Here is a 10193-nt window from a genome sequence, read left to right as displayed (position 1 = left end):
TGTTCCTTTTTCTTCACATCCTCACCAACACCTGTTGTTTTTTGTGTTGTCGATTTTAGTCATTCTGATAGGGGACAGATGATCTCTCATTGTAGTTGTGATTTGCATTTCCCTGATGTTGAATGATGATGAACATCTTTTCATGTGTCTGTTGGCCATCTGTATGTCTTTAGAGAAATGTCTGTCCATGTTTTCTGCCCAGTTTTTTTTTTAAACATTTTATTTATTTATTTGACAGAGAAAGATGATAAGCAGCCAGAGAGGCAGGGACAGAGAGGAGGAAGCAGACTCCCTGCTGAGCAGAGAGCCCGATGCAGGGCTCGATCCCAGGACCCTGAGATCATGACCTGAGCTGAAGGCAGTGGCTTAACCCACTGAGCCACCCAGGCACCCCTTCTGCCCAATTTTTAACTGGATTATTTGTTTTGGGGGTGTTGAGTTTTATAAGTTCTTTATATATTTTAGGTACTGACCCTTTATCAGATATGTCATTTGAAAATACCTTCTCCTGTTCTGTAGGTTGCTTTTTAGTTTCATTGATTGTTTCCTTCACTGTGCAGAAGCTTTTGATATAATCCTAGCAGTTTATTTTTGCTTTTGTTTCCCCTGACTTAGGAGACAGATTTACAAAGAAGTTGCTATGGCTGATGTCAAAGAGGTTACTGCCTGAGTTCTTTTCTAGGATTTTTATGGTTTCAGGTCTCATATTTAGGTTTTTAATTCATTTTGAATTTATTTTTGTGTATGGTTTAAGAAAGTGATCATTTCATTCTTCCATATATAGCTGTCCAGTTTTCCCAACACCATTTGTTGAGTGGATATTCTTTCCTGCTTGTCAAAGATTTGTTGACCATAAAGTTGTGGGTTTATTTCTGAGTTTTCTATTCTGTTCTATTGATTTTGTGTCAATGCCATATTGTTTTAATTACTACAGCTTTGTAATATCACTTGAAGTCTGAAATTGTGATGCCTTTAGCTTTGCTTTTCTTTTTCAGGATTGCTTTGGCTATTTGGAATCTTTTGTGGCTCCATACAAATTTTAGGACTGTTTATTCTAGCTCTGTGAAAAATGCTAGTGGTATTTTGATAGGGATTGGATTGAACATGTAGATTGCTTTTGGTAGTATAGATATTTTAACAATATTTGTTCTTCTAATCCATGAGCATGGAATGTTTTTCCATTTCTTTGTGTCATCTTTAATGTCTTTCATCAGGTTTTTATACTTCTTAGAGTACAGATTTTTCACCTCTTTGGTTAAAATTACTCCTACGTATCTTATTATTTTTGGTGAAATTGCAAAGGGGATTGTTTTCTTAATTTCTCTTTCTGCTGCTTCATTATTGCTGTACAGTTTTGGAACAGATTTCTGTATGTTGATTTTGTAACCTGTTACTTCATTGAATTCATTGATCAGTTCTAGCAGTTCTTTGGTGGAGTCTTTTAGGTTTTCTACATAAAGAATCATGTCACCTGCGAATAGTGAAAGTTTTACTTCTTCTGATTTAGATGCCTTTTATTTCTTTTTGTTGTCTGATTACTGTGGCGAGGACTTCCAGTACTATGTTGAGGTAAAGTGGTGAGGGTGGACGTCCTTGTCTTGTTCCTGACCTTAGGGGAAAGTTCTCAGCTTTTCCCCTTTGTTGAGGGTTTTATTCTGAATGGATGTTATACTTTGTCAAAAGCTTTATCTGCATCTGTTGAAATGATCATATGATTCTTATACTTTCTCTTATTGATGTGAGGTATCATGCTTATTGATTTGCAAATATTGAACCACCCTTGCAACCCAGGAATAAATCTCACTTGATCATGGTGAATGACTTTTTTAAATGTATTGTTGGTTTTGTTTGTTAGTATTTTGTTGAGGATTTTTACAACTATGTTTATGAAAGATACTGTCTTGTAGTTCTCCTTTTTAGTGCTGTCTTTATCTGGTTTTGGAATCAGAGTAATCCTGGCCTCAGAGAATGAATTTGAGTTTTCCTTCTTTTTCAATTTTTTGGAATAGTTTGAGGAGAATAGGTATTAACACCTCTTTAAACGTTCGGTAGAATTCATCTGTGAAGCCATCTGGTCCAGGACTTTTGTTTATTGGGAGTTATTTTGATTACTGATGTAATTACTTGGCTGGTTATCTGTTCAAATTTTTTATTTCTTCCTGTTTCAGTTTTGGTAGTTTATGTATTTCTAGAAATTTATCCATTTCTTCTAGGTTGTCCAATTTGTTGGTATATTGTTTTTCATACAATTATCTTATAATGATTTGCATTTCTGTGGTGTTTGTTGTTATTTCTTCTTTATCATTTGTGATTTATCTGAGTCCTTTCTCTTTTTCTATTCATAAGTTTCACTAGAGGTTTATCAGTTTTCTCAATTTTTTTTCAAAGGAGCATCTCCTGGTTTCATTGATCGCTCTTTTGTTTTAGTTTTTATATCACCTTTGCTCTAGTCTATTATTTTCTTCTGCTGGTTTTAGATATTTGTTATTCTTTTTGTAGCTCCTTTAGCTATAAGGTTAGGTTGTTTAGTTGAGATTTTTCTTGCATCTTGAGGTAATGCTCTATTGCTATAAACTTCTCTCTTAGAACCGCTTTTGCTGTATCCCAAAGGTTTCAGACCACTATATTTTCACTTACATTTATTTCTATGTATTTTTAAAAAGGTTTTTTTTTTTTTTTTTTTTTTTTGGTCTCCTGTTCGACTCATTGATTGTCTAGGTAGGCTTTTATTTAACCTCCATGTATTTGTGGTTTTTCCCAGATTTTTTCTTGTGATTGACAAGTTTATTTTCCCTTCAGTGCAGTTGTCTGCACTGCCTCTCTGCCTGTTGTAGGCTGGCACTCAAATATTTTCAATGAATAAATTTACAGTCCCTTACATGTTTACATCATTATGTAGATGACCATATAGAAGAGCTTAAATTACTTTTTTATTCATTCACAGTGAAACATTGAATAAAAGCAAGAGTTTAACATTTTTTTCCTTAGTAATTTAAATGGCAGACACTAAAAAAGAACTCCTATTTGATTCTCTTAAACAATGTGGCACAGTGCTTTGAGTTGTACCTACTTTGCAGGTGGAAATCTTAAGACTGTCTACTCAGATCATGATTGGTATGAAAGTAGCTTCAGAAATAAAATAAATTCTTTTTTTAAAAAAATATTTTATTTTATTTTGTTTATTTGACAGACAGAGATCACAAGTAGGCAGAGAGTCAGGCAGAGAGAGAAGAGGAAGCAGGCTCCTGGTGGAGCAGAGAGCCTGATGTGGGGCTCAATCCCAGGACCCCGGGACCATGACCTGAGCTGAAGGCAGAGGCTTTAACCCACTGAGCCAAACAGGCACCCCAAAGAAATTCTTGACGTGCAAAGAAAAGAGGTTTTTTTTTTTGTTTTTTTTTTTTTAAATTTTTTATAAACATATATTTTTATCCCCAGGGGTACAGGTCTGTGAATCACCAGGTTTACATACTTCATAGCACTCACCAAAGCACATACCCTCCCAATGTCCATAACCCCACCCCCCTTCTCCCAAACCCCCTCCCCCCAGCAACCCTGAGTTTGTTTTGTGAGATTAAGAGTCACTTATGGTTTGTCTCCCTCCCTATCCCATCTTGTTTCATTTATTCTTCTCATACCCACTTAAGCCCCCATGTTGCATCGCCACTTCCTCATATCAGGGAGATCATATGATAGTTGTCTTTCTCTGCTTGACTTATTTCGCTAAGCATGATACGCTCTAGTTCCATCCATGTTGTCGCAAATGGCAAGATTTCATTTCTTTTGATGGATCAAGAAGATGTGGTATATATACACAAGAAAAGAGGTTTTGATCAGAGGGGAGAGTTTAACTGTAACATCTTAGAGTTAAGAGGTAATGAAATTTAAAATGTGATCATTCCATTAGTTGGGTGAAATCCAGTGCTGATTAATTGATTGACATTGAAAAAGGTAAGATACTACAAAGAAGTTTCTTCCAAAAATTTGATTTAAGAATTTTCGGGGAGCACCTGGGTGGCTCAGTGGGGTTAGCCTCTGCCTTCGGCTCAGTTCATGATCTCAGGGTCGTGGGATCAAGGCCCCCATGGGGCTCTCTGTTCAGCAGGGAGTCTGCTTCCCCCTCTCTCTCTGCATGCCTCTCCGCCTACTTGTGATCTCTCTCTCTGTGTCAAATAAATAAATAAAATCTTTAAAAAAAATTTAGGCATTTATCCCCTGTTTTTTTTTTTTTTTTCTGATAGAAAAGTTAGAGCTCATTAATTCCCTCAATAACTAGGAGTGTAAGTCAGTATACAGGTATATGTATTTAATTCAAGTTCAAAAATTTGTTACAGATATACTTAGGTCTTGAATTAATTGATGAGATTTATTTATTGCTGTATTTCTTGGAAACCACATTAACAGTGTTGCTATAACCATAGGTACACAATATTTGATTTAAAAGATGTATCAAAATTAAATGTTCTGTTATTATTTTACATACTGAATTTTACACAATAAATTTATACTTTATTAAGGAGAAAAGATTCTAAGAAAATAATGAAACACAAATAGAGAATATATAACTATAAAAGACTATTCTTATTTCTTTTTCTTGTGTCTTTGGTACACTAAGCTATCTTTGAAAACAAAATTGTCCTGCTCTTGTGATAGAGAGGCTTAGAAGTGGAAAAAGATATAAGTAGTTAATGAATAATGCATTGGTTGATAGAAATGGTCAAATTATACAGTTTCCTAGTGGGTACCATTTTTCTTCATTGAGAGGGACACTATAAAGTTGGATGTTAATTGCTCCCACAAATACGGTTTTGCTCTTCACAATAAGCATTAAGACATGTCCTCGGAGCTCTGTGACTTCATCATACACCACCTGAAATCAGAGAGAATAATTAAAGTATAAATCAGATATGCTTAAATGCACCTTTAAAAGTATTACTTTTAATAAAAATATTTAGCTATTAATATCATTTAGCTTGGAATAGATAGGTTAATGTAGAATCTTTCATGTTGAACTCTGATTCTGGAAAGCTAAAGATTCTGCTAACATAATGGAGTTTAATGACAGAATATTTCTCTAAGAAGCTTAGAACTTATTCTGATTCCATTAATAATTGTCCATCCCAAATTTAATATGACTGTAAATTATTCTCTAAGAAGAAATTTAAGTACCTATCATCTTTTAACTGTTCTTGGATTTATTGTGCAACATGGGGCCTTGAACACTATCTTTCTTTGCTGAAGACTAATGAGGAGAGCAGACCAATCTCCGTGATTTCCTTGTGTTAATTTAGTGCAGTATAACAGTATTTCTATTTACATATGAAGAATTCATTCTATGCTTACTTTAATTTATTTAAAATGGTTTAATTTTTAATTATGAAAACACATGCTTATTAAATAAAATATGTATGAGACAAAAAAGAAAGGAAAATCTATATTTCCACCACTGGGAGATAATTATAGTTAACATTTCAGTGTGTTTTTTGTTTTACATAAACTGTCCTCCATTTTCCTCCCCACAACACTTTCAGCAGACAAAGTCATTTATTTTACAGAGCAAATAGATGAAGGGGCCCTCAAAGTGTTACTGTACATGAAGTAGAAAAATGGTATAACTCTAGGCATTAGTGTTTTGTGAAAGTCTAGTTTAAGAACTGTGAATCATATAAATAAGCTCTAAAGATATAAATTTCTATGACACTTAATTTATATTTATTTCAATCTATTGTTAACTGTATGTTTTCTCATTTACATAATGGTGATAATAATATTTGCCTTTTAGCATTGTGGGGAAGAATAAGTGAGATAATGAAAGTAAGCCTTACTACAAAACCTGGTACATACTGAACACTGATAAATTATACCAAAAAAATCCATCAAATACACAAAGAACAGCTGTTTCTTGGTATTTTGCATTAGTTGACTGGAGGAAACAGTTCCATACAGAGTTGAATCTCCCTGGTATTTAACAAGCTGAAATTCTCAAGAAATTACTTGAAGAATTAATTGCCTTTCTGGTTAAAATACAAACATTTGAACTCCAGAGGTTATATTAGTGTATGGATTTCTTTCCCTGTGTTTCATTATGCAAAAATTATTTTCTTAGAAGTAACTGAAGTTTTTTAAACATGTAATTATTGCACATCATAGGTGCTATATATCTATTTTAATTGCTTTACTGAATCCATAACACTGTTAAAAGAATTAGTACTCCTACTTGTGAGGAGCACCGGGTGATGTATAAAAGTGTTGAATCACTGTATCGTACACCTGAAGCTAATACTACTTTGTATGTTAAGTAACTGGAATTTATTTATTTATTTATTTATTTTAACAAGATTTTATTTATTTGACAGAGATCACAAGTAGGCAGAGAGGCAGGCAGAGGGAGAGAGAGGGGGAAGCAGGCTCCCTGCTGAGCAGAGAGCCTAATGTGGGGCTCGAGCCCAGGACCCTGGGGTCATGACCGGAGCTGAAGGCAGAGGCTTTAACCCACTGAGCCACCCAGCGCCCAACTAACTGGAATTTAAATGAAAGTTAAACACAAATAAGAAAGGAAAAAAAATCACTCTTTTCTTACTGTGTAATGAATAATTAGTGGGTAATGCTAACAAAGTGCACAAAGTCTTTGAGACTTTTTCACCAAATATTTTAAAATATATTCTTTTTTCACATGAATAGAACCAAAAATGCACAGCTTTTTCAATTTCACTTCAAAATACTTTTTACCCATAGGCATGCACCAAGTCTTCAATGCTTTTTGACAAATACGGAATTTGTAGGTTTGAAATTATTACCTCAAACGGAAAAAGTTTGTTTAGGGTAGTTAATATCTGGTAACTTGTATACCAGCACTCACTGCACGTTATTTGACATGAGGGTATAGTAGATAATTCTACAGTGTATTTAGACGTCAGTGGAAGAACGATAACATGGAAACTGAAGCATGTCTAGTGCTGGGGGGAAGGGAAGTGAGGAGGCAGGATAATGAAAAGGAGAGTTCAAAATAGGTGAGAATGGGAGAACTCTGTGGGTGGAGAGAGGCAAGGACAGCAGCATAACTCAGCGGGGTCAAAATGGGTTTTGGACTCTGGCAGTTCTGGACTTGAAAACTAGTTGCTTGACCCTGATTGAAATGTTTGGCATCAGGATCTCAATGTCTTCACTTACAAATAGAATTTTCCTCATGTTATGAATATCAAATGAGAGAATGATACAGATAACATTGGCTATGGCTTGCTGAAGGCACCATAGACTTGTGCTCTTAGATATCAGGCACATTCTGCAAGATGCTATAAGGTAGGTCAAACACATAGAATGCTCCTGTTCTAATGTCTTTTCTAATTTCTTCTTTTTATTTTATCATTTATTTTAATAGAATAATATTTAAGAAAGGAATACAATGTAAAAAAATACGTGGACTCTAACAATATAGTTCTGTTATAAAGTAGAATCTGTGTTTCTAAAGGATCACTGAAAAAAAAAATGATGGTTTTTAACCAGATGCCAAAGATAATAGAGTGGGAAGAGCAATGGCATTGGAGCCAGAGCCCCTGCTCTGCTTTTTACAAGCCCTAGGCAGTGTTGTGAGCATTTCTACTGCCATTCCACCTCTGCAGCCCAGTCATGTTTACAACAGGGATTTGTATATGACAGGGGTTTTCAGGGAGACTGCTGACAAAGTCTGTTGGGAATCACTCTGGGAAGTGTCAAATAGACAAGCTTGGCTGTGTATCAAAAAAGTTTAGCGTCTGAAGAGTGCATAGGAAAGGAACCCTTGGCAGTGTCCCTGACTCGCAGGCTTTCTCAGTCTGGGTCTTAGGGAGAGAGAGAGAGCTCTGAATAAAAATGGAAAGAATTATTCTCATGAAAAGCTTCGTAAGACATTGATGATGCAATGTAATATGTCCTTTGTATTCCTTTAAGAGATTTATATAAAAAGAAGAGTGAGGTCGTTCTCTCCTACACCCCAGAACATTGAACTGCTTTGGCAGTTTGAGAAATCCCAGTCATACCGAGTGGCTGAAACAGCACAGCTCAGGAAGGAAAGCTGGGGAGAAGTGAAAAATAAGGGGGATGTCATGTCAAATTTACTGGGCTTCCTAGAAAACACATATACATTGCTGGTGAGGGTGCTCTGGAATAATGGAGGGATTTGGCACAGAGATGAAACCTATATCCTCACATTTCTTATAAATAGAGATTCTTGTTGTATTGATAGGAACCCAGAACATAATGGGAGAAAAATGAAAATATTGTTGTCTTTTTTCCTCATGGCTTTCCAAATTCAACCAGCTTCCCTACCAAACTTGTTTATATGATGATAATTACTACTAAAAACAGTCACTTATCTGCATAGTAACTCACATTTCCACTCATTTGGGTTATGTATAAATTGAAGTGCATTAGGCATGGACTATGGACTATTGTTTTTGAAGCAATTTTTTGAAAGTGTTCAAAGTATAAACAATGTGTGTCCAAGCTATAAGTATTGGTTGATGAAGAAAGTATTTCAGTGATTTCTGATCACTGGCCCATGAATGCTGGAGGAGCTAGCGTTACTGCAAGTTATTAGAAAACTTATGGATACACTAAGCATTATAAAATAATCTCCAAGCATGTGTATTTGCTAATTTTTCTTAAATAACACATATAGCCTGAAATAAATAAAATACCAGTTTGCTTAAACTCTTGAATTGTTAGTGGCTTTTTGTCATTAGAACCACCCTGAGATTACAAATGATGAAGCACAACATTAAGTCTAGAGAAATTTCTTGATATTGATATAGGGGGTCTTATACTCAAAACATAGGGAAGCTAATGATATACTACTGGGAGGGTATATCTCTAGCTAGTGACATCATGAAAATAATAAAATGTCAAAATATCTTTCCTTACTAAATTATATGTGTAAATATATATATATTATATATATATATATATATAATTTTACATTTTTAAAAAGATTTCATTTATTTCTTTGCGAGAGAGAGAGAGCGAGAGAGAGCATGAGGGGAGGGTCAGAGGGAGAAACAGACTCCCTGCTGAGCAGAGAGACTGATGTGGGACTTGATCCCAGTAATCTGAGATCATGACCTGAGCCAAAGGCGGTTACTTAACCAGCGGAGCCACCCAGGTGCCCTAATTTTACATTTTTACATATGCATACGAAGAATCACTTATAAAACTACCCCAAATATTTAATTCACACATCTTTTTAGAAACAACTAAGTTTTAAAGATACTAAGAAGATAAAGTATTTTCCTCATCCTCAAGAAATTTACAATTTACTAGAAGAAAAAAGCACGTAGGACTAAGTAAAAGATGTTTTAGTGTGATGTAAGAGTTGAGGAGGAAAGAGTGGTTCACAAAGTCCACGTCTGAGGTAAGCTTTAAAGTAGGCATAGAAGAACAGAAAAGGTGAAGGGCATGAGTTCCATCTCAGAGGTCATAGGGACTATTCAGGGGATGACAAGCTGTCTTATGTGACTTGAGAATATGATTAGGTGTGAGGAAATAAAAGGTCATGAAGACACAAATATTCCTGACTTTTTTTTTTTTTAAGATTTTATTTATTTATTTGACAGAGATCACAAGTAGGTAGAGAGGCAGGCGGGGGTTGAGGGGAGGGAAGCAGGCTCCCAGCCGAGCAGAGAGCCTAACTTGGGGCTGGATCCCAGGACCCTGGGATTATCACCTGAGCTGAAGGCAGAGGCCCCAACCCACTGAACCACCCAGGTGCTCCTCTGACTTATTTTTGACAAAGGTACAAGAGACATTCATTGCATTGCTTTTTCAATAAATAGTTCTGTAGTAATTGGCATTCACAGGTTAAAAAAAAAAAAAGTGAACTCCAACCTAAACTTCACATTTTATTAAAAAAATTAACTCCAAAATGGATAATATAAAATTGTAAAACTATAAAACATTTAGAAAAACTATAAGAGAAAATCTTTAGGACTTTGTGCAGGGTGAAGAGTTCTTAGACTTGTCTATAAAAGTAAAAATTGATAAATTATACAAAATCAAAATTAAAAACTTTTAATTTGGAAGACCCTGAGAAGGAGGTGAAAAGACAAGCTTCAGATAGGTGGAAAGTATTTGTAAACCACTTATCTGACAAAGGACTACTGTCCATAACATACAAAGAACTCTCAAAACTCAGCAGTAAAAATGCAAACTATCCAATTAGC

The 10193-nt window shown here is 35.1% G+C and overlaps 1 protein-coding gene across 3 annotated transcripts in view; it reads right to left on the bottom strand.

The window, feature by feature from the left end:
* Positions 1-3822: 3822 nt before the first annotated feature.
* The window catches only part of PIK3C2G (phosphatidylinositol-4-phosphate 3-kinase catalytic subunit type 2 gamma), a 351683-nt gene continuing 345312 nt past the window's right edge, over positions 3823-10193 (bottom strand). For all 3 annotated transcript variants that reach the window (XM_082742400.1, XM_082742402.1, XM_082742401.1), the window contains one exon: positions 3823-4870. In XM_082742400.1, the coding sequence (XP_082598526.1) occupies positions 4718-4870 (153 nt within the window). In that variant the 3' untranslated portion in view covers positions 3823-4717. The remainder of the gene's footprint in view (positions 4871-10193) is intronic.

This window comes from Mustela nivalis (genome assembly GCF_964662115.1).
Source record: "Mustela nivalis genome assembly, chromosome: 7".
In the NCBI taxonomy this organism is placed as follows: Eukaryota; Metazoa; Chordata; class Mammalia; order Carnivora; family Mustelidae; genus Mustela; species Mustela nivalis.
Note: the sequence above shows the minus strand (reverse complement) of the source record. Positions and strands in the feature narration are given on the sequence as shown.